The sequence below is a fragment of the Solanum dulcamara genome, chromosome 2 (genome assembly GCF_947179165.1).
Source record: "Solanum dulcamara chromosome 2, daSolDulc1.2, whole genome shotgun sequence".
Classification (NCBI taxonomy): domain Eukaryota; kingdom Viridiplantae; phylum Streptophyta; class Magnoliopsida; order Solanales; family Solanaceae; genus Solanum; species Solanum dulcamara.
The window spans coordinates 62,593,141-62,617,135 of NC_077238.1; the positions used below are offsets into that span (position 1 = coordinate 62,593,141).

The 23,995-nt window shown below is 37.8% G+C and overlaps 1 protein-coding gene across 1 annotated transcript; it reads right to left on the reverse strand.

The window, feature by feature from the left end:
• Window positions 1–1,290: 1,290 nt before the first annotated feature.
• On the reverse strand, window positions 1,291–23,549 carry LOC129880618 (uncharacterized). The gene is made up of 5 exons (XM_055954722.1): window positions 23,293–23,549; window positions 22,986–23,120; window positions 21,759–21,866; window positions 21,297–21,392; window positions 1,291–1,822 (listed from the first exon to the last, which is right to left on the reverse strand). Exons 1-5 carry the CDS (start codon window positions 23,455–23,457, stop codon window positions 1,658–1,660), a joined length of 669 nt encoding a protein of 222 aa, XP_055810697.1. The 5' UTR covers window positions 23,458–23,549; the 3' UTR covers window positions 1,291–1,657.
• Window positions 23,550–23,995: the final 446 nt, after the last annotated feature.

The window sequence follows — 23,995 nt, forward strand, 5'->3', positions numbered from 1 at the left end:
TTTTAATACTACGTATAATAACATTTACAATCTTCACTACTCTTTTTTATGATAATTCTTTATATTTTTTAAATTAAAAAATTAGACTATACAAATATAATTTTTTATTTATTAATTTAATTGATTAATTCTTATGTTTATTTATATTTTGATTTCTATATTACTAAATTACATGTTTTTAATTATAATTCACTTGAAAGCTTGTATTTTATATATAACTAAAATGAAAACTTTAGTATTTTATAATGTAAGAGTTATATGTGCTTAAATGAAGTGATATAAATAATAAATCTTCTTTTATTTTAACAAATTTAAGATGAAAGTTCTATTTTTAAGCTAAAAAAGATGAAAATTTTATTTTTAAATACATATGATACCGTCATGGGAATGCACACACAAAAATATTTAAGCTAAATAAGATGAAAAAATTATTTTTAAGAATAAATAACTAAAGCTTGCAAAACAAATATAAAAAAAAACTAAAGAAAGTGAAGGGTATTTTTATAAATAAACAACTTGTTCTTAAAATTTATGCAATGCATATTATTTTGAATACAACAAACCAAACAATCAATAAGAAATAATCCCAGCATAACTAATCCTAGCATAACTTATCGCATCATAACTAATTCTATTATAACTTGTATTCAAACCAAACGACCCCTAAATGTATTGTTTTTTAAAAACTAAAAGGTGACACCACTCATAAAATATTTTGCATGCGCCATTGTTGACTCAATAGGAGATTGCAGTAGATGATTGAGACGTCTTGGTTAATCATTCATATAGCTGGCTCGTCATGTTTGGACTAGAGCAAAATAGTTATAGCTGTTGTGTAGATTACTTACAAGATAATTACATATAAATATTTATGATAAGACATTATTTGATAACCTAATAAATTTGGTAACCAATTTCCTGTCACATGTAAAATTACATTGATAGAACAATTAATCTTGACACTGTAGTATATGTAATTCAAATCAAAACAGAAAAAACATTCCAATTCTAAATGTGGTTATTAACATATAATTGTGTTCCAAAGATGAGAAGAAAACTCAGACAACTGCTGGTCTACTTTGGCAAAGCAAAATTTGCAAGAAAAATCACATTACGTAAAGACAATGATGATAACTCCTATGCATCTACCATGCTTTAAAAATTAGATTAATTAATTAAAGGGATTTTTACATTATATAGTCATCCACCAAAATAATAGCCGAAAAAAGTACATCTTATATATATAGATAGATAGATAGATGCACATATAATATACATAACTAGTGTAGATTTTATGTATTTTGACTAGCAATTGTAATTATTTTTTGCCAATGGCTAAATGTGTAACTTTACCAATTAATCCACATATGAGCTACAATTATACTGATCAAAGTTGTAGCCTGCAGAGAGAAGATACACGAAGAGAAGGGGCAAACAGTCCCAATTATGTCATCATCCACCAAAAATTTCCAGCAGGTTAGTCCAAAAATCTAAATAGCTGGACAAAATGCTTCTTTTTCTGCCAAAAGACAAGAAAAAAAATGCTAAAACTACAGATGAACGATAAAGCTTAGGCCATCATCACATTCGAAAGCAGTGATCATTTAATTTATGTCACAACTACTCTGTATTATGGATGTTCTCGGAAGTGTTCTCTTCATTTGCCCCTAATTTTGACTTGCAGAACCCATTGGACCTTACCTTCTGGCAAAGGAATGGACCTTGGCATCCGCAGTGGCACTTCAAACTCACTCATCACGTGCAAAGGTGTATCCAGAATCAAATGTTCAGGTTCAATATGAACAGAGATCTGTCTCGCCACCTGGTAAAGAAGAAAGCATTAGGCAGCACAAAACTAGCATTACATTTTGAGCATTACCTTAAAACTGAGTAGCAGAAAATTAGAAATTTCATTCTAGAATAAACAGCAAAACTCGAGAAGTGTACCTTTGAATCACAAACACAATGTAATGACAAGAAAAAAGACAAAATAATGAGGTTTTGTCAACAAATCAGGTATCTTCAATTGTACATTGCTGTACTTCTATCAATCGTGTGATGGAATTAAAAGACAGTGGACATAAGACTCCCCTCCTCATTAGGGCTTTGCATAAGAGAGCTAACCCATTATGAGGAGACATGTCAAATTCTCTTCTTCTCTTTTTTTTTCTTTGGTGAGGAAGGGGGAGACATGTCAATCATACATCACAATCTCCTATTGGATGCCATTTCAAGGTCAATCTTGGAGATAGTATTTACAGAAACCAACAGCAATATTGGTCAAGCTGTTATCATTATGTTAATAAACAAACTCAGGTGTCTCAAGGTAATAAAAGGAGGTAGATTTCATCCAGTAGATAATGATTTATTGTGGAAAAGCTTGCCCTTATTCTCGCAAAAGGGAATCATGCCGATACCAAACCATAACATACCTAGCAAAGATGTGATATTCTCCATAAGTTTCAAAACTCCTCAAATCAGCTCTTCATGACATTACATGATGTGGTCTTGCAGAAAAAAAGTCCCAACTTTGCAGGACACAACTTATGCCCCTTACCAACCACCAATAGAAGGATATGGGCCAATGAATTGGAAGTGCAGATCTAATAAAGATTGGACTTGCAAAAAGAACCAAAAATAACATCCAAATACTTATGGAGGTTTGACATTGTAGTTGGTCACACAATAATTACCATGCAACATAAAGTTTGCAAAGACTAAAGTTGGTTTTCCCTCTATACACAAACAGGCATATATGTGTGTGCACTTACTTCATATCATTAGACAAAACTTCCCTCTTACATAATATCATTGCAAAGGGGACTTATATAGGTGCTATAGAGTCTTCTAGAGTCGCAACAATTAAGTACTTCCACACACTTGAATCTAACCACACTGATACCATAAAAATCACCTAGATAACACAAATGATCACGCCCCTAGGAAAATTTAAAGACATAAATCTAGACACTTAAAGCATTTAAGTTTACTATTTTCAACATTATTTTCAAACTTAAATGGCTTCTCATATTCTCCAATCTTTCATGACCATTACAGCTTCATTTTCAGCATCCTCTTTGTGTACGGATTCCAAATTTATCTTCAAACATAATCCTCACAAAAAACTAAGTAGGTGACATGAGTTTTACCTTTCATCATTCATAAATTGTAGGAACTTTCCAGCAATTCCTTCAAAATTGGGTTAAACCGAACAATTACATGCAATCCATTCTCCAATTTCTTCTAACTTTTGGCTATTGCAAATACAATCTCATGGAAGACTTCTCTGGTCTTATCTGTCTGTCTTGTGAAGTCATTCAAGACTTGCATCTCCTCGACGGGTTGTTCTTTTCTTCACAAACACAGAGGACTCACTCTTCTGCAATTAGCTGTCCTCCACAAAGATCCTCAAACCCGGAGAAACACCTTCAATGGAGAGTGCCAAATTTTCGCCTTCATATCTTTCAGGATCAAACCAACGCCCCGTTACCACTTGTTGGAATGTTAGGCAGACCCTTGATCACATCATTAACACACAAAGTGGATGGAACAGGGGGATATATTAAGCTCACTTCATATCATTATAAAACTCTGCTCTTACATAATATTATTACAAAGAGGGCCTATACATGTATAGTCTTCTAGACTCCCACCTATTAAGTGCTTTCACACACACACTTGAATCTAGCCACATTGATACCATAAAAGATGCCTAGATAATACAAATGATCATGCACCTAGGATAACTAAGAGACATGTGAATCTAGATACCGAAACATTTATGTTTACTACTTTCACAAATTGAAACTACAGGATTACACCCTTTTTAAGGGGGTTCATCAGGGAACTTTGAGGTAACCAGTTCAAAACCGTATTTGAGTTATTTATATGATTAACCATGAATTCCAAGATCGAAACTAAGGATTTCAAGTGTTCTAGGATGGGTTTTAAGCCTAAGTTCCAAATGACAATTTCATTGATTTGACCAAGTATATTGGATCAAGATTAGATTATCATACATATTTGGATTCCTTAGCTACTGGGTAACGTGTCCATGTAATTTATTTTGAACTTCGACCCACTGACCCAAGGGGTAAGTTTGAGTTGACCAAGAATTGACTTTGACCAAAGACATCCCAAAATTATGAGACCAGTTCTCCAAGACTAGTTTGGACCCGTCATTCATGTTTTTGAATAGATTGAGGTCATCAGAGTTCATTTGAGTGGATTTGAGCGATTCAAATGAAGTAAAGTTGTGGTGTTCGAGGCAAGCAAGACTTTAGCTCTTAGTTTTCTTGCTTTTCATTAGAAACATGATATGTGTTACATATGTGTAATTTAAACTATCCAGTTCATGTACGGGGCGAACATGAACTAGTTTAGTCAGTTCTAATGTAAATCGCATAGACCGTGAGGGTCCTAGCATATGTATCTATATTGTTTGATACTTTCAGCAATTAATAAACTCTTTCTGATATAGGTTAGTTGTTTAGCATGCATTATCACATAATTAGTATCACACACAACTTGGGCACGATGATATCTCAAGGCCAGCTAGTAGATTGAGCAGTACCAGGTAACATGTAAGGTTGATGCACCGCGCCAGGTGGGGCAGACATGCACTAACACATCGAAGATGGGTAAGGCATGTGGTTGATGCACCGTGTCAGGCGGGTAAGAGAGGCAACCTACGTCCCATAGTCATTCATTAGCAGTTCTATCAGCTCTAAGAAGTCGTTTGGTGTAAGGGACAAACATAAATAGTCCAGAGATAAAATTTTGGTGTTTTGTTTGGTTGGCAAGTTTGAGATAACTTATCCCACCATTTATACCATAGTGATGAGATAAGTTATCCCATATACATGGTGGGATAAGTTATCCACCTTATCCCAGGATAGCTAGTCCCGAGATAATTAATCCTGGGATAACTTGTTTCCAACCAAACGACCCCAAATAGTTTAGTAGCATTAAGTAGGATCATGATTATCCCGTGTGATTATGTCCATGATCTCCATTCTTATAAATGATTTTATACATGTTATGCCTTGATTGCTATTTATGCACCATCAGTAGTTTTCCAAAGTCTTCTCTTAGGGGTGAGCTGAGGGAGTGGGTCTATAAACTTGTTGGGTCTCTTGACTCACACTTGTTACTTTGGCATGGGGTCTGTTGATGGTGGTCTAGTGGTCGACCCATGATATTCATTATGTTCCAAACATATCCAGCTGAGGTGAGTCACCACTCACCACTAGTCCGTGGAGGCCCTTTTCAGTCATCATCATTTATTATTCAGTATTATCTTTACTTTCAAGCTACATCTTGTACCTCAGATATTCGTAGTTCCATGACTTGCTCTTTTATTTGGGTATTATAGGTTATACACTATATCCGATATTGTCTTCATTTCCACATTTCTATTATATCAAACTATTGTAGTTTATCTTTTGTCTTACTTATTTTACCATTATAAGCATTAGCATAGAGGGTTTTTCTAGCGAGGTTTATGGTTTTTTGAGAATCCTATCACGACCTTGCGAGGGTAGTGGCTTTTGGGTCCTTTGTCACGACCGAGGTGCCAGAATTGGGGTTATGAGAAGAGTATTTCAAAGTGAACGAGATTTAGTTGAGGCAAAAATCCAGATGTACTTGGCTCATGAATGAGATAAAATGCTAGATTTTCCCACAAAACAACCCAATGCACACAAGCGCTATAATCATACTAACAGCTTCTGGTGAATAACGGAGTAGTTCAAGAAAAACAAACTGTCCATGGTAAATTCCTAAGTTTTTTAAAAGTTCATACACAAAGACAGAACAATATAAGTCAAAGGCGTTTTTGGTTAACAACTTTCCAGAGGAATGAGGGGTTGCAAAGGGAATTTGAGGAAGACAATTTTAGGAGTCATTCAGCAGCACAGTGATAAAAATATCATGTCCAGAAGATTTCACTCTAGATTCTACAAAAAATGCTAGAATGTGATCAGAATAGACTTGCACCATTTTTTATTAGACATGCCTATTTGGAAAATGTTCCAAGCGGCGAGCAGAAGAAGTTACGAGACCACATACCGAAGATTGTATCCAAGCTACTGTCGGAAAAATGGAAGAAAGTCATTGATAAATTTGTCGGCAACTCTCAAATGGCATTCATAAAGGTCAGAATGTCAGGGTGTTAAATGGTTCTGTAAAGGATTTTCTTTCAGACACACAGGGCAATAAGGCAGGGGAATCCTCTTTTCCCTTTCCCTTTCATAAGTGTAGAAGGAGGTCTTGGCAACATTCTTCAATTTGCAATCGAACAGAGTTGGATTATAGGTTTCTCATCATGGACAAGATACCAGGAAAGGCTTGCCATCTCAACACATTCTTTATGCGGATGATACTTTAATCTTGTGTGATCCGACTTGACACACACTATAACTCTGGCTTTTGAGACTGTCATAGGCCTTCATATAAACTTGCAAAAAAATGGTTATCACACTCACATTGAATGTTGTAGCTGGGATTCAAATATGCAATCTTGTACTTGGAATAAACTTTTGCTCAATGCTTAAAACTTTTATGCTCTCGGGCACTTTTTTTGAGGCATCCTTCTGAGGCCCCTTCTGGGCTTTAGGAACCCCACTCCGGTGGAATTGCTCCATCGGAAAACTATTCTTTCTTCCTTTTTCTTTCTCTTCTCTAGACATCCTGACCCTCATGGATGGAAAATAGAATTAATTTCCGCTCAGGGGGGAAGTCATACCATATCACCGAGTCGACATTAAAAGTGGAGACATGGTATGACTGGGTAGAGAGTGGCAGAAAGCACATGAGGAGAATGATTCTGAGTAAGGGAGCTGTCATATGGATCTGCAAAAGACTTAGCGAAGCAACGAGATTCAGAGGGAACACATTTAAAACTTGGAGATGCAGGGATTATGTCACCAATATTTTTGTGTCTTTGAAGTCCAACATGTACAACAGATTTTTATCTTTAATAACCGTTAAAGAAAGGAGAGGGCAGTTATTATACTACCAGAAAATGCATTTAATGAGGGGTGGGAGCTGTTAGCAAACAAAATAATTTCCTTCATTAATAGGATGTCAACCACCACAAAGGTGTTTAATTACACAGGGGAGGTAGCTCATGCTACAAACAGAAGGAAAGGCAGTTACAAGGAAATGCTCAAAAAAATAAATGGACCAAAAAAGAAACAGAGGCTGCTACAGAGACGGTTGAAGATGTCGGAGAGGAGGTGATCAAGGCCAAAACTCAACTGGCTGATGAAGATCTGCTGAGTAGATGCTTAGTGGGGCACTTTTCCGGCAAGGGAGATGCTCCAACCAGATCTAATGTGAGAAGATGAGCTCATCATACTTGGAAAGGAGCTCAGGGAGTCATAGTTTATGACATGAACGGAATAAATTTCCTGTTTGAGTTCCAGTCGAGGAAGGAAGCTGAGCACGTTCTGATGGGTGATTGGAGGAGGTAGGGAGATTGTCTAAACTTGCAGTGGTGGTCTGAAAAAGCAGCGTCCTTTCCAAAAGGCCACGAGTTTGAGTGGTATTGGATTAGAGTTCTAGGGCTTCCTCTCAATCTATGGTCCAACTCAATAATAAAGAAAATAGGAGAGAGATGTGGTGGGTGGAACGAAACAAAAGAGGAGACTGAACTGAAAACCATCTCTGGTGGGCACGTATACGTGTCAGAGGACCGGCATCTAAGATTCCGGCATCGCTGGACATTGCCAACGGAGATCTGATTTTCTCTCTACCAATTTGGGTTGAAGCTCCGGCGACCTACCAGAAAATAGAAAAGAGAGAGATGGAAGTGAAAGGACAGAACAAAGGGGGGGCTTTCAAGGGAAAGGACAGGCATAAAACCCTAGGTACAACTATTTTCAACAAGACAAGAGTAAGGAAAGCCTGCAGAGGGGTCTTTCATATCCAGAAGAAAGACGTCTTTTGGGTGAAAGTAGTCAGATGAGGAGCCATGTGCATGCTGACTCCACTACTATGACGTTATTACCAAACAAACCAATTGGGCCATGTATTTTGAGCCTGGAACAAAGGCCTATAAGGAATGTTGAGCCCTTCATTAAAGAAATTAACATTTGGCCTTCCTCCAGTGAAGCCCATAGTAATTTATTAAGTCATGTTGACCACGTTATGTTCTCTGAAGCTACTTCCCCAGATGCACTATCTTCATGCAGATTTGCAAATTCAGAAACATGCAAAATTGTCGAGTACGACTGAAAGAGAAGGGGATTGTAACGAGATAAATATTGAAGATCAAGAAAATATTAACCAATTAACCTTCTTGGGTGATCCGATACCAATTAATTCAGATGTTTCCGAATGCAGTAAAAAAGCAGAAGGAAAGGCAATCATCTGGGTACAGAACAACATTCTAAAGCTTAGCCAAGAATTTGGGGTTGTGTTTGACGGGTGCATAGAGGAGGCTTCAGCTTTATTGCTGAAAATCGATCAGAGAAGGGAGAGAGATGACCCAATTCTTCCCTCGTCTGCAAGTTCTGAAAAAAATTTGCTTCCCAATGAGTTGAAGAATCTCATCTTTGATGTAAAATACAAGGAGGGGGACTCGAGGAGTGAGTCAAAAAGCAGGGGAAGAAAGATAATTAAACATTCCTGACGAAGCTAAAAATATTAGCATGGAATGTGAGGGTATAAATAGGGAGGAAAAAAAGGAATCTGGTGAGGAGTAGAATTCTTCGGGGGGGGGGGGGGGGGGGGGGGGGGGGCAGATATTATAGTCCTGCTAGAAACTAAGCTGCAGGGGGAGGTTGGGAAATTTATACAGAAGCTAGGGGGCAGTAGGTGGATGGAGGGAATATGGTTAGAAGTTATGGGGACTAAAGGAGGCATCTTGATTATGTGGGATAAGAGAGCTTGGAAGGGGGAAACAGTGGAGTATGGAGGATGGAGGGAATATGGTTAGAAGTTATGGGGACTAAAGGAGGCATCTTGATTATGTGGGATAAGAGAGCTTGGAAGGGGGAAACAGTGGAGTATGGTAACCAAACGATCACCTGCAAGTTGACTGATCTACACAAAGATACAATCTAGTTTCTCACAGCTGTGTATGCATCACGTGATTGAAAGGAGAGGGAGGGGTTATGGGAAGAGCTTGGTGCAATGAAGAGTTTTTGTGTAGGTCCTTGGGTGGTGTGTGGTGACTAACACAACAAGGTTCCCTTCAGAAAAAACAAACTGTAACAGATTGTCCGGAGATATGGCAGATTTCTCAAGTTGCATTAATGAGCTAATAGATCCCCCTTTATTTGGGGATCTATACACTTGGAGAGGAGGAGCAAGATTCACAAATGCTTCAAGGATAGATAGATTTCTTTACTCATTTCCCTGGGAAATGTTCACACAGATTAGGCAAAGCACTTTTCCTAGACTAGGTTCTGACCACAATCCGATATTGCTGACATGTGGAGATGAAGGTTTCAGAAGGACATACTTTAAATTCGAAAAGTGGCGGCAAAATATGAAGGGCTTCAAAGAGAAGGTGCAGGGGTGGTGGAGATCTTTTGAGGCGATTGGAACACTTGATTTTATTCTAGCCAAGAAGCTGAGTTTGCTGAAAATCAAACTTAACGAGTGGAGTAAAGAAAATAAAGTGAACTGGAGGGCAAGGAAGGATAATATACTAGAAGAGATTGGAGAACTGGAAGCAGTTCAGGAGGCCAGATCTCTAACTGATGATGAACAACTCTTGAAAGCTCACTTGGCTATGGAATACGGGGAAGTGGCTAGAAATGAGGAAGTCTTTTGGAAGCAAAGGTCCAGAGTCCAGTGGATCAAAAGTGGTGACAAGAATACTAAATTTTTCCATAAAATAGCCACAGCTCATAAAAGACAACACTATTGATTCTTTAATGATAAATGGAGAACATTCTAATGATCCTGCTTCTATCAAGGATGCAATAGTTGCTTTCTATCAAAATCTGTACAAGGAAGATGAAGGTTGGAGACCGAATCTAAACATTCTAGATGTACAAGAAATAACAACAGAGGAGCAAGAGGGGCTAGAAAGGGCATTTGAAGAGGAGGAGGTGCTGGAAGGATTGAAGTTGTGTGCAGCAGACAAGGCTCCTGGGCCAGATGGGTACCCTATGGCTTTCTTCCAAGCTTTCTGGGACACAATAAAAGATAATTTGATGCAAACATTCCACAGATTCCACTCTATGCAGAGGTTTGAAAAAAGCTTCAATGCCACTTTTGTGGCCTTGATTCCAAAAAAGGTGGGGGCAAATGATTTAAGAGATTTCAGACCTATTATCCTTGTATCAGGGGTATACAAAATAATAGCCAAAATATTGTCTGAGAGATTAAAGAAGGTGATGAGTAAGTTGATCAACAATCATCAAATGGCTTTTTGTCAAAGGGAGACAGATAATGGATGCTGCACTTATTGCAAGTGAACTAATTGATACCAGAATTAGAGATGATGTGCCAGGGGTGATGTCCAAGTTAGACATAGAAAAGGCTTATGATCACCTTAATTGGAACTGTCTAATCAGCACACTTGGACAGATGGGGTTTGCGGCTAGGTGGCTCAAATGGATTGAATTCTGCATTAAAACCACTAGGTTCTCTATTTTGATAAATGGAGAACCTGCAGGTTTTTTCCCAGCAGAAAGGGGTCTTAGGCAAGGGGACCCATTGTCACCCTTTCTGTTTATTATTGCCATGGAGGGACTGGAAAGTTTGCTAAGAAAGGCTTCAATCAATAGCTGGATAAGCGGATTCAACATAAAAAAAGGGCCAATGAAGTTATGGAATTGACGCACCTATTATATGCAGATGATCCAGTGGTGTTTTATGAAGTGGTACAGGAGCAAATATGTTACCTCAGGGTAATATTGGTGGTTTTTGAACAATGCTCAGGGTTGAGAGTGAACAGGAGGAAAAGCAGCATTTTTCCAATCAATGAAGTTCAGGAGATACAGATACTAGCAGATATTCTACAATGCAAGATAGAGAAAATGCCCACAATCTATTTAGACATGCCATTGGGTGCTAAACACAAGGCACTCCACATTTGGGATGGAATAATTGAAAAAACTGAGAGAAGGCTGGCCTTATGGAAATCACAACATCTTTTACTAGGAGGGAGAGTTACATTAATCAATTCAGTACTGGACAGCTTACCAACATATGTAATGTCTCCTTTCCTATTCCTGGGAAAGTGGTTAAGACTCTAGACAAGCTAAGAAGGAATTTCTTATGGCAAGGGAACAAAATTGAGAAGAGCTTCAATCTGGTGAAGTGGGCTACTGTCCAACAAAGCAAAAGATATGGTGGTCTAGGAGTGAGAAAACTAAAATTACAAAATGAAAGTTTGATCATGAAGTGGCTCTAGAGGTACAATCAAGAGGACCAATCCTTGTGGAAGGGAGTGATATCCCATAAATGGATGAGCAGTGTGTACAAATGAAATGATTACCACCTATGGAGTTGGAGTTTGGAGGTCCATTAGAAATCTCTGGTTGACACTCAAGGCTAACACAAAGGTCAAAGTTGGAAGGGGGGATAAAATCTCTTTCTGGAAAGAGGATTGGAGTGGTCATGGCACCTTACAGTCTCTATTTCCAGGACTCTTTTCTCTGTGTGTAAACCCTGAGTGCAGCATACAGGAAATGTGGCCACCTCCAAAAATTTACAAATGGGGATTAGCAGAAACTTCAGGTAGAACAGCAGGCCCTTGGAATACCATTTGGAGGAGTGTGGCTCCACCAAAGGTCAAGTGCTTTACTTGGTTAGTGGCTAAGAGAGTGCTTGACACATGAGGATATGCCGAAAAGGAAAATTAATATAGCCTCCAGATGTACACTTTGCAAAGAGGAATTTGAGACAAACAAGCACCTCTTTCTTCAATGCAAAGTAACTGCACAAGTGTGGGAACTCTTCTTCGGCATAGCTAATCTGAACTTAAGTATGCCAGAGCACACAGCAGACCTCCTTACCTGCTGGATGAAGAGAGGAGGTAGTAAGAGTCAAAAGAGGTGGTGGAGAACAGTTCCAGCCTGCATATGGTGGATTATATGGAAGGAGAGAAATCAGAGGACCTTTCAAGTGAAAGAATGCTCTGTACAGAAGATTAAGTGGAAAGTTATTACTATGTTAGGTTTTTGGTGTAAAGAACAGAATATAGAAGAAGAAATCCAATTAGTGGATTTTATAGGATCCTTGTAAGTATCCATGACTCTTTTGTAAATTTTTGGAGGTGGCCAGCATAGCCCTAAATGCTGATGAATACAAATTTACCAATTTCAAAAAAAAAATGGCTATTGCCCGTAAATGAATTCCAGATTCTCCAACAGTTGGCTAGTATTCTTTGGTGTAATGTTGGGTCTTTATCTTCCACATTTGGGACTACCACTGGGACATAAACACAACTCGTCTCCATATGGAATGGCAGTATTGTAAAAATGTGAAAGAAGGTTATCAAATTGGAAAAGAATCTCTCTACGAGAGGAAAGTTTAGTTCTAATAATAGTGTATTGGATTCACTACCTACCTACACTATGTCAGCATAAACTTAATGATGAAACATATATAAAACTTATACCTTACCTATGCAAAAAAATGCATTTTATGTTATCATATCCATAACATTGACATGTAGTACATTCGAGCAAAAGGTATCGGTGCGGTGTGGATGAAGTGGAGGCTTGCCTCTGGAGTCTTGTGTGATAAAAAGGTACCACTGAAACTCAAAGGTAAGTTTTATAAAGTGGTGGTTAGACCGACATTGTTCTATGGGGCAGAGTGTTGGCCAGTCAAAATCTCTCATGTTTGGCAGATACATGTTGCGGAGATGAGGATGCTGAGGTGGATGTGTGGTCATATTAGAAGCGATAAGATTAGAAATTAGGACATTCGAAATAAGGTAGGAGTCGCCTCCATGGTGGACAAAATGAGAAAAGCGAGATTGAGGTGGTTTGGACATGTGAAGAGGAAATGGATGGATGCATCAGTGAGGAGGTGCGAGAGGTTGGTTATATAGGGTATGAGGAAAGGCAGAGTTAGACTGAAAAAGTTTTAGGGAGAGCTGATAAGACAGGATATGACACCACTTAAGATTACCAAGGACATGACCTTAGACAGGAAGGTGTGGAGGGCACGTATTAAGGTAAAAGGTTAACAGGTAGTGTAGTGTTGTCTTGCTTAGGGTGGTTGGTGTTTGTCATTGTACTAGTTGTATTACTGTAGTTCTTGTTTTGATATCCATCATTATTTATTATTGTTCTCAATAATCTATCCTAGAATATTGTTTATTGTATTTCGATTATTGCACTATTTTGTTGTTGATTGTTGCTCCCTTCTAGTAGACTTTGCACTGGTTTCTTGTTATTTTCTATATTTTCTTCTTTGTATTTGGGATTGCTGAAACTGAGCTCGAAAACAGTCACTCTACCTCCACGAAGTAGTGGTAAGGTTTGGGTACACTCTACCCTCCCCATACCCTACTTGTGGAATTTCAGTGGGTATGTTGTTGTTGTTGTTTCTTCAAACATGATTAAGGAAAATGGCACTAAACCAGAAATCTTCCACCATATGAAGTATGATTATTTAACACTCAACTTTGATAGATCCGTGAGGACATCAAACTTTTCATCCAACACCACACATTAGGGTAGTCTTCAAACACTCATCCACAAGCAAGCAAGACACTGGTCCTCAAGGATTTCTCGGTGATATAACAAAAGAAAGACACTGGTCTAGTGTCTCAATAGTAACATGTACATCAAATCATTATCCCCTAACAACATAATCACAGAAAAGATTCAGAAGGAATAAAATTGCTAAAAATTGGAGGTAATCTATATCTAGCCTTTCCACACACAAATTGGGAGCAGGAAGGTGAAGTATCAGTGACCCAAATGTACAGTTAAAACAGTAAGGCTTTCAGTTTACAATTTAACATATGCCACCAGAAAGAAAATCCACATAAAGAAAACAATATAACAGCTCTAAGGTACAGCAAAAGGAGAAAGAAAATTGCAGCCAAATCTCGGTGAGGGGATAGGCTTTCCTCAAGTAACTTTCACTTGGCTGTTGACACCAAATAGGAAACAGAAAAAGGTCAAGAAGTTGGTAAAAACTGATATTACTAGAGCTGACGACAACTGGCAAGAGTGAAACAGCATTAATTTTAGTTCCCCAAACGAAAACCTTTAGACTATTTCCTTCATATTTTGTTAGTTTTGTAAACCTTCATACTAAAAACATTTGTTTGTTTTGATGATTTCTACTCCTTCTTACTGAACTAGAAAAGAAAAACATTTGAAGCACATGGCTTTAGTTAAAGATATATGCCTCATGCCGAAAATTACAACATAGATTTGCTACACCTGACTGTCTTCAGCCAATTAGGTTTTGAGTAACATGTCCCCGTTAAAACTTTGATATTGATCCTAGTTCAGTTATAGGGAAATAAAGAAGCCCAGAGATACTAGCTGACTCAAGCTACAGAAAACAAGAAGTTCTTTAGAACAGCTGTTAGCAATTATGTTCATAGGAAATGTACAGACTATAACCGTTGTCAACCTTACAAAAAAAAAAAGAAACCTTAGTCAATCTACATTAGAAAGAGAATGAATTAATTTTCCACAATCAGCAGTGGTGCAAATCATATTGTGGCTACTAAGCTTGTGCAAAGTAATCTTATAGTATCTGTTAAGATTGCGTCCTATATGAGATCTCAAAAAATACTCCAAAAGTCGATCTTAGGCATTTTCTGCAGAAAAGTAATTCTAGCTCAAAGGGCTTAAAAATGGGTAAGGATTTATAGCAAATTGGACTATGAAGTAGCAAGATGTAAACCACGGTATGAAATCATGCCGGAAAAACCAACCGGAGAAGATGAAGCACATTACCCAGATAAAGGCCTTACCCAATGGGTAAGAGAGGAAAGCCTCTGTGAAGAAGTACAAAAATCCCTTCACATCAGGGATTCTGTCAGAGGGCAGCAAGTGGGAACAACTGGAAAAAGTGTATCACCAAGAGCACATGGTAGGCACATGCCTCATTTAAATGAGACCTCTGTAGTGGGATCCGTTCACATAAGCCCACTTTGAAAATACCACAAAAACTATTTAAAGGCCCAGACTTAGCTGCACAGTTTATTTTCAACAATCTACAAGAGGAGAAAGGGAGTCCCACAGAAGCCCACAGTGCCTTTAGTTTTGCTGAAGACATAACAACACATATCTCTCTACATGTATCCTCTCCAGGAGCAGAACAAAGGAAATCCTATGCAAAGATGGTTATGACGACAACTGAGTTCGTGAATAGGGAAGGTTTGCCGACACCAGACAAGGAGGCAGATTGGCAGACGGTAAGAAACTGCGACAATAGAGGTGCAGAAAGTAACAATTACAGGATAATTCTTCTGAGTGACAACACAGAAATTGTCAACTGGGAGGTAGAAGAAGTAGAACCAATAATGATGCAACAACAACAAAGCATGCAAGGAAGAGAAAACGAAACATCAGTCTGGGTGCAACAGAACTTGATAAAACTGGGGAAAATATTTGGGGTTGACTTTCAAGGACTTGAGAAGGAGGCTATAGAACTCTTAATGATATATAGTTGCAGGCAAGCAAGAAGAATGGAACAGGATGTTGAAGTCAAAAAAACAAGGATCAAGGAGGCACAAGAACTGAAAAGTTTAGTATCCTTTGATGTTAAATTCAAAAATACAGGGGACAGGAACAAGGGGAGAAGTACTAGCTCTAGTTCTCGATGAAGTTCAAGTTAGTGTCTTGGAATGTTAGGGGCTTGAATAATAGAGAGAAGAGGAGGTTAGTAAACAGTTTGGTTTGGGGTTGGAAGGCTGACATTATTTGTCTTCAAGAGACAAAATTAGAAGGGAATGTCTCAGAAATGGCTAAACAAATTTGGGGTGGGAGATGGGTTAGACAAGCGTATCTGGAAGCAAGTGGAACGAGGGGGGGTATTTCATTGATGCGGGATGAGAAGTTTTGGAAGGGTGAGGTCCTGGAGATAGGAATGTACTCTATAACTTGTAAGTTTGAGTCACAACTTCAGACTTTTAAGTGCCACATCACGGGAGTATATGCTCCTAATTGTTACAAAGAAAGAAGAATAGTTTGGGATGAATTGGGTTCTGTAAGGGGACTGTTCGAGGGGCCTTGGGCCATTTGTGGGGACTTCAATGTCACTAGATACATCTCCGAGAAGAAGATTTGTTCAATCAGAACCAGAGGCATGAAGGAATTTTCAGACTATATTGAAGATATGAAGTTAGTTGACTTGCAACTGGAGAATGCTAATTATACTTGTTTCAAAGGAGACAAACAGGAAACAGAGTCAAGGATTGACAGAATCCTAGTTTCAGATGAGTGGGATGACAGTTTCCAAAATCTGAAACAACTTCCACTTCAGAGATTGAGCTCTGATCACATCCCTATAGCACTACTTGGAAGGTCTTGGAAAAAGAGCAAGAACTATTTTAAATTTGAAAATTGGTGGCTGGAAACAGAAGGCTTTATGGATAGAGTCAAAAACTGGTGGTCCTCTTTCAAGTTCTTAGGGAGGTCTGACTATGTCCTAGCATGCAAACTCAAAGCTCTGAAGTCCAAACTCAAAGAATGGAGGAATGGGGAGACTGGGAACTTGGGCATACAGAGGAAGAAATTGCTTGAACAAATATCAGACTTGGATACTGAGAGGGAAGATAGAGTATTCACTGATGAGGAGACAACTAGAAAGTCTGAATTACTTTTAAAATATGAGGAGCTGTTGAAGGAGGAGGAGATTTCATGGAGACAAAAGTCACGAGTTCTTTGGTTGAAGGAAGGTGATAAGAATACTAAATTCTTTCACAAAATGGCAGATGCTCATAGAAGATACAACAATATAGACCAGCTAGTAATACATGGAGAAGTTACCAAAGAACCAAGCAGAATCGAAGGGGAAATTGTGGGGTATTACAAAACTTTGTACTCAGAAACCATCCAGTGGAGACCTACCTATCAAAATACTCAGTTCCCAGTTCTAACAGAAGAGGATAGGGTGTCTCTCCAAGGCAACTTTGATGAGAGTGAAGTTTTGAGGTGCCTCAAGATGTGTGCTTCTGACAAAGCGCCAGGGCCAGATGGTTTTACTATGGTTTTCTTTATCAAGTGATGGGAGGTGGTGAAGCAGGACATCCTGGACACTTTTCAAAACTTCTATGATCAAGGAGTGTTTGAGAAGAGTTTTAATGCAACATTCATAGCACTTATTCCTAAGAAGAAAGGTGCCAAGGAGTTGTGGGACTTTAGACCTATAAGTCTGATTGGCAGTATTTACAAGTTGCTCTCTAAAATATTGACCAAGAGACTGAAAGGTGTCATTAGCAAGTTGGTAGATTATCAGCAAATGTAATTCATTAAAGGGAGACAAATTATGGATGCGGTCTTGATTGCCAATGAAGCTGTCGATTCCAGAGTTAAGCAGAAGAAACCAGGCATTCTATGTAAGCTGGACATAGAGAAGGCTTATGACCATGTTAACTGGTGATACCTCTTGAAGGTATTAGAAATGATGGGTTTTGGGCAGAAGTGGCTGAAATGGATGGAGCAATGTATTTCAACAGTCAGCTTCTCAGTTCTAGTCAATGGTTCTCCTGCAGGATTCTTCCAATCACATAGAGGACAAAGGCAAGGTGATCCTTTGTCACCTTTTTTGTTCCTAATTGCTATGGAAGGACTGAATAACATGATCAAGACAGCCAAGTTAAAAGGTTGGATAAAGGGTTTTGAAGTGGCCAGAGAAGGGATTGACAGTTTGGAAGTGACACATCTACAATATGCAGATGACACACTTATCTTTTGTGATGCTGAGGAAGATCAACTGAAGCACTTAAGAGTAATTTTGGTTCTGTTTGAAGGGGTCTCTGGTTTGCATATTAACTGGAGAAAGAGTTTAATGTACCCTATAAATGAAGTCAACAACATGAGCTGGTTAGCAACAATCCTTGGTGGTGAAGTTGACACTCTGCCAACTAAATACTTGGGTTTACCTCTGGAAGCCAAATCTATGTCCATAGATATATGGAACAGTGTGATTGAGAAGTGTGGAAAAAAAAACTAGCCAGGTGGAAATCACAATACTTGTATATGGGTGGAAGATTGACACTAATCAATTCAGTACTTGATGCTCTACCAACTTACATGATGTCCCTTTTCCCTATCCCACCAGGGGTCACCAAGAGGTTGGATAGTATTAGAAGAAAATTTATGTGGCAGGATGATAAAGAAAAGAAAGGATTCCACCTGGTAAAGTGGAAATCAGTGATAACTGGGAAGAAGAATGGTGGTTTGGGGATTAAGAACCTAAACTTGCAAAGTAAAGCTCTTCGAATGAAATGATTATGGAAGTATGCAAATGGTAGCCAACTGTTGTGGGAAAGGGTGATTGGGGCTAAATATATAGCAGAAGACAAATGGATGACCAAAGAGGTGATTACTCCTTATGGGGTCAGCCTTTGGAGGTCCATTAGGAATTTGTGGGATGAAGTGAAGAACAACTCAAAGGTGAAAGTTTTTGATGGGAGAAAAACCATGTTTTGGAAGGATAACTGGCATGAGAAAGGCAACTTGGAAGAGTTATTTCCTGATGTTTACAATTTAGTTACATTTCAACAAGTGTTTATAGCAGACTTATGGTCACTACAGGGGTGGAACTTCAACTTCAGAAGACAGCTCAATGACTGGGAGGTTCAGAGAGTAGCTGAATTTCTCACCACAGTGAAGCATTTCAATGGACTTCAAACAAGGGAGGATTTTCTATGGTGGACAGGAAACAATAGAGGAGTATACAAAGTCAATAGAGCTTATAAACTGATGGATCAGACAACCCGACAAATTACTAATTGGCCATGGAAACAAATATGGAAAAGCAGAATACCCCATAAAATATCTTGCTTTGTCTGGTTGTTGGCCTAAGAACCAACTCTTACTCAAGACAATGTCATGAAGAGAGGGATAACCTTATACTCTAGATGTTTTCTTTGTGGGGAGACTTTAGAGACTGTTAACCATCTGTTTCTACACTGCAAGTACACTCAACAATTATGGAGAATCTTTTTGAGTCTGAAAGGCATTTCCTGGACTATGCCTAGGAAAGTTTCTGAGGCTTTAAAGAGTTGGGAGGAAGCAGGAGTACTGCCAAAAGACAGAGGCAGATGGAGACTTATCCCTGCTGCAATATGGTGGGCAATATGGAAAGAGAGGAACTCTAGGTGTTTTGAGAGCATAGAGAACAACGTGCAGAGAGTGAAGCTCAACTGCATTTTGCTATTATGTTTTTGGTGTAATCAGTTATATTCAAATGATACTGTCTCTTTAATTGATGTTTTAGACTCAATTTAGCCATAGAGCAGTAAGAATTGGGGCCACTTGTATATAAGGTTTCAGCACAACCCATGTATTGTTTTGTGATATAATACAAAGTTACCAAGTTCAAAAAAAAGAATGAAGAGACTTGTGGCCATATATGGTGCTGATGAACACTGCCAAGAAAATAGTACAGGTAATGAAGGCCACCTTCATATCCTATAACTTTTGGGATACAGGAACAATGATTAACCAACTGAACAAACTGAAAGGCTTTAACATTTGAGCCTAACAGAAAAAAAACAAAAAATAAGAAGTTAGAAAGAGATAGAAAATGTTGGCATTACGCTTACCATCCAAGAAACATCACAAGTAAGATTAGAACTACAGAGCATTTTTTTCTTTTTTGGGATAAGTCAAAAAATAATTTCTATTTTTTTAATCAGGAAGTCAAGAAGTTCCATTAATAAACACCAAGTCGGTGTCAACAAATAAGATTTGCAAGTGACTATGCTTGAGTCATACATTTTCCACCAACTTCGACAACTATTCATTCAACTCCTTACACCAAAAATACAAGTCAAATGAAAAAAATCTCTTAAAGCTTTCTACACCACTCATTTGAAACAATCTCCTATTCTTGGGCATAAGGGGTATGAATGTAGCATTGAGGCTTCTTTCAAAACCTTCTTTTTCATAGAAGTTTTGGAAGGCATTAATGATGCCCTGCTTCACCATTTCCCAGCAATTAATGAAGAAACCCATGGTGAAACCATCTAGGCAAGGTGCTTTATCAGTTTGCACACATTTTTAAACATCTCAAGGCTTTATCTTCTTCAAATTAAATTTACTCAGGGACTCCTTTTCCTCCTCCGATAATACTAGACAGTTTGTAAAGTGACAATAAGGTCTCTCTTTACACTTTCTTAGTATAACTTCTAGTAGTAGTCAACTATTTCTCCTTCAATTATGGCTGGTTCCTGAGTTAGTTCACCCTGTATAGAAGCGGGTCAATATTGTTGTATCTCTTATGTGCATTTGCCATTTTGTGAAAGATCTTAGTATTTCTATCACCTTCTTTTAACCAAGGACCTTGATTTGTGCCTCCACGATGTTTCTTCATTTTTAATGAATTTTTCATATTCCATGGTAACTGCTGCCCTCCTAAACTGTCTCCTTTTCTGTTAGAATTCTGTCTTCAAGAATTCTTGAAGTTCTGCTATCTTCCCTAACAGTTTCTTCATTTGAGAGCCCAAATCTCCGTGTTTACTCTTACTCCATTAATTAAGCTTAGTTTTTAAAGTTTTTAACTTACAAGCCAGTATGAAGTCAGGTCTTCCAGTGAAGTTAAACGAATTCCACCATTCTCTAATTCTATCAGTGAATCCTTCTGAACCTAGCCACCAATTTTCAAACTTGAAATAAGTTTTGTTCATGTTCCAAGAACCAGCTTGCAAGTCTTAGTGGAGTGTGATCCCACTCTTCAGAGATCAAAATCCTGTCAATCCTAGAGGCTATTACTTGGTTACCCCTTTTAAACCAGGTGAAAGTGGCATCCTCCAGTTGAAGATTAATAAGGTTCTTAGTGTACTACTGAATTTAAAATCCTTGCCAACCTGAGTTTGAAAATCAATGAGAAAATAAACTAGCTAGTCCACTAAACTACTTTAATATCCAGGAGAACCCAGCTATATTTTTTTCGGGATAATCAAGAAATCTCCAAAGGCCACTGGTGCATGGTTCGAAGCTCGATGGTGATGCACCTCGCAGTTTTAAAAAATCAACTTGCTTTGTAGCTGTCACTAAAGAAAAGCAAGATCCACAAGTATGAACTTTTGTAAATTAACTTTTCCCCGAGCACACCACTTTTTTGGTGAAGGTTATCAATAGAAATGTTAAAAGAGTATAAAGAAACGAATCAGGAACAAATATTACCTCGGCTACAATTTCATCTTTTCCAATAGGTTCCTGAATGAAAGTCCTACCACTGTCATCTTTCGCCAATGGTTTCTTCGCAAGCTTTCTTAGCACCTGAAAGAAATTTGCCGATCAGAAAAAAGATATAGAAGCGAATAACTACGATAGCCCAAAGGTATCTGAGACTGTTACAAAGAACCAAGGGATAACTCTTGAATCTTGAAAACGCTATCAGTATAGCAAGATCCTGTCACTGCTATAATAACTTTATACCAGTTATGTTAGGGTGTCAATATCAACAGTTTGTGTGAGCTAAAAGATGATCAGATAGCTTTACTTTCCTCTTCTGTATTCTCTTTCAGAAGAAATAGCAGGGATAACACCGGATAGTAAAAAGTTCATGATGAATTATAAGACTACTGATAATCATTAATGGAGACTGTTTCAAAATTCCAAAGAGCTTTAGCATTAGATACTGACCAGCATAGTTCTATCCAGGCGGTTTGCTGCCATCTGGTATTCTTTCATCTTATCTTCCTTGGTTGCTGGAACTATTTTAACCTCTTCAACTTCCTCGCGTTGGTAAATCTGGCAGAGAGGCAGCATACTTGAAACACTAAGAAGATGAATACATCATTTCACAAGAATGTGGTCAATATATAAAAAGAAATCACTGAGAAAACCAATGTCATTTTACTTTATTCACAAATGGCACCACTTACAATGTGAAGAAATGTGAAGGCCAAACAAAAAGAATGTGTAGTTGAACGTAAGCATGCCAGGGTATACCACATACTCAACAGAGGTAAATTAGCACATTTATCCCAACATACTCGGCCTTTTTAAATGTAGGTACACTAAGATATTTGTTTATTCTGTGACATAAGAAGTGAAAAATACGCAGAGGAAGAAAGAAAAGAATCTACTTCCTTTCCGTACGATGGTATGCCCAAAAATAGAAGTGCAACACATCAAAGCGCAATGACACAAATTATCAGTGCCCTCTTACATAATATATGAGAAACTTGTATCGTTATGCTAATATCAGTGTTATCAAAAGCAACAAATGCAAAAAAGCTCTAGGGTCCATTGGGGCTTTAAGCGCAAAATGCAAATAAAGTGTGCACTTTAATTTTAAAAAGAGGCAAATGGAAAATATATATATATCTATAGTCCAAGACTAATAATTATAAGCATGAATAACAAATACATGGACAAATAAATTGAAAAAAAAATATGATAAAGTGTAGTTTCGCCTCATTGGCAAGGAAAAGTATGTCTTAGAGCCTTAATGACTACACTTAAGTACACAATGTCAGAGGCAAAGTGCTCAACACATTTTGAGCCTTGTTGCAGTGCTTAAGTGCACCCTTGACAACACTGGCGAATGTTATAGTGAGTATGACATGGGCATAACAGCTGTACCTGCATTGCAACTGTACTTCAAAGAAATGACGCACATAAACAGGAGCAAGTTCCAAGGCTACTAGAATGAGGAAAATTCTGTGTGCTCATCAAAGGGTATACCAAATTCCTCTCTAAGGTACATTAACATCTCATACACTCAAACTTTCAATCAACATTTAAGTTCAGGACAGGAGAATAAAACGAGCAACATATCAAATTTCTGGCAATTACATAATTGTATTCAGAGCGTTATCAATACTTAGAACCGAACACCGACATCATAAATGGAAGGAAGAAAACCTTTCGCTGATCTTCCATGAGATGCCTGTACTTGTCAATATTAGGTACAGCGAGCAATTTGGGCATAAGATGGTTGCGAAAATATCCAGGTGCTACTCTAACAGTTTCCCCTGCTTTTCCAAGCTTGTCTATGCTCTGCTTAGGAAAACACAATATTGAAATTGTTAAAGGGTCAGTAGGAATTGTTAAAGGGTCAGTTCAAATCAAATAATATCGATAAAGAAAAAGAGAGAATCCGGACGCCATTGGTACATTGTCTGTGCAGTAATCGATACAAATTGACGATTGAATGAGTAAAATTACTTACAGTAGTGAGAATGACTTGTAGTTTTCTGTATCGAACACCTTGGGCGGCGTAAAATAGTGGATGATGCAAATATATTTCTCCACTCTCGCACTTCTGCAAGATAGAGGTTTTCACATTCTTCAGCTGTTGCCGGAGAGTATTCCTACCATATTGCAGGCAAGCCATTTCTCGCTCTTCTCTTGTGACGGCCAACGGCGAAAGAAGAGGAACAATGAAGTCGGGATTTTCTTTTCTGTTTTTTATTGCCCTTTACGAAAAAGAATGGTAAAAGCAATTCGCAAGGATATGTATATTATGTTAGAAATTTCACATAATACTATTGTGTTAAATATTTTGTTTTTAATTTATAATTTGTGTTATATTTTCACTTTTATTTGTTTTAGATATATTGACTAGATGTATATTTTTTTGTCACACTGGATAGATTATCTTTTTGTCAAATAGTTTAATAATTTTTTGATATTATATTTATAATATTAATCTTTTTGTCAAACATGGATGTTCATAGAAATTTTGTACTTTCAATTTTATGATTAATTGAATTAAAATACACTAATTTAAAAATATAAATCAATTAATTTTTATAATATTAGTTAAGAACGTATGTTTATTAATTAATATATTTTCAATGGACAATATATATCTTAAATATTTAATTTAATATTATTTATAAAGGCTCTTATTTGTCTAATATATTTTTTTT

Coding starts and splice junctions, on each gene's coding strand:
- LOC129880618 (XM_055954722.1), bottom strand. CDS start 23,457: ATGGCTTGCCTGCAATATGGTAGGAATACTCTCCGGCAACAGCTGAAG. Junction 21,867..22,985: donor TCATGGAAGATCAGCGAAAG/GTTTTCTTCCTT, acceptor CCTCTCTGCCAG/ATTTACCAACGCGAGGAAGT. Junction 21,393..21,758: donor GCCTGGATAGAACTATGCTG/GTCAGTATCTAA, acceptor AATTTCTTTCAG/GTGCTAAGAAAGCTTGCGAA.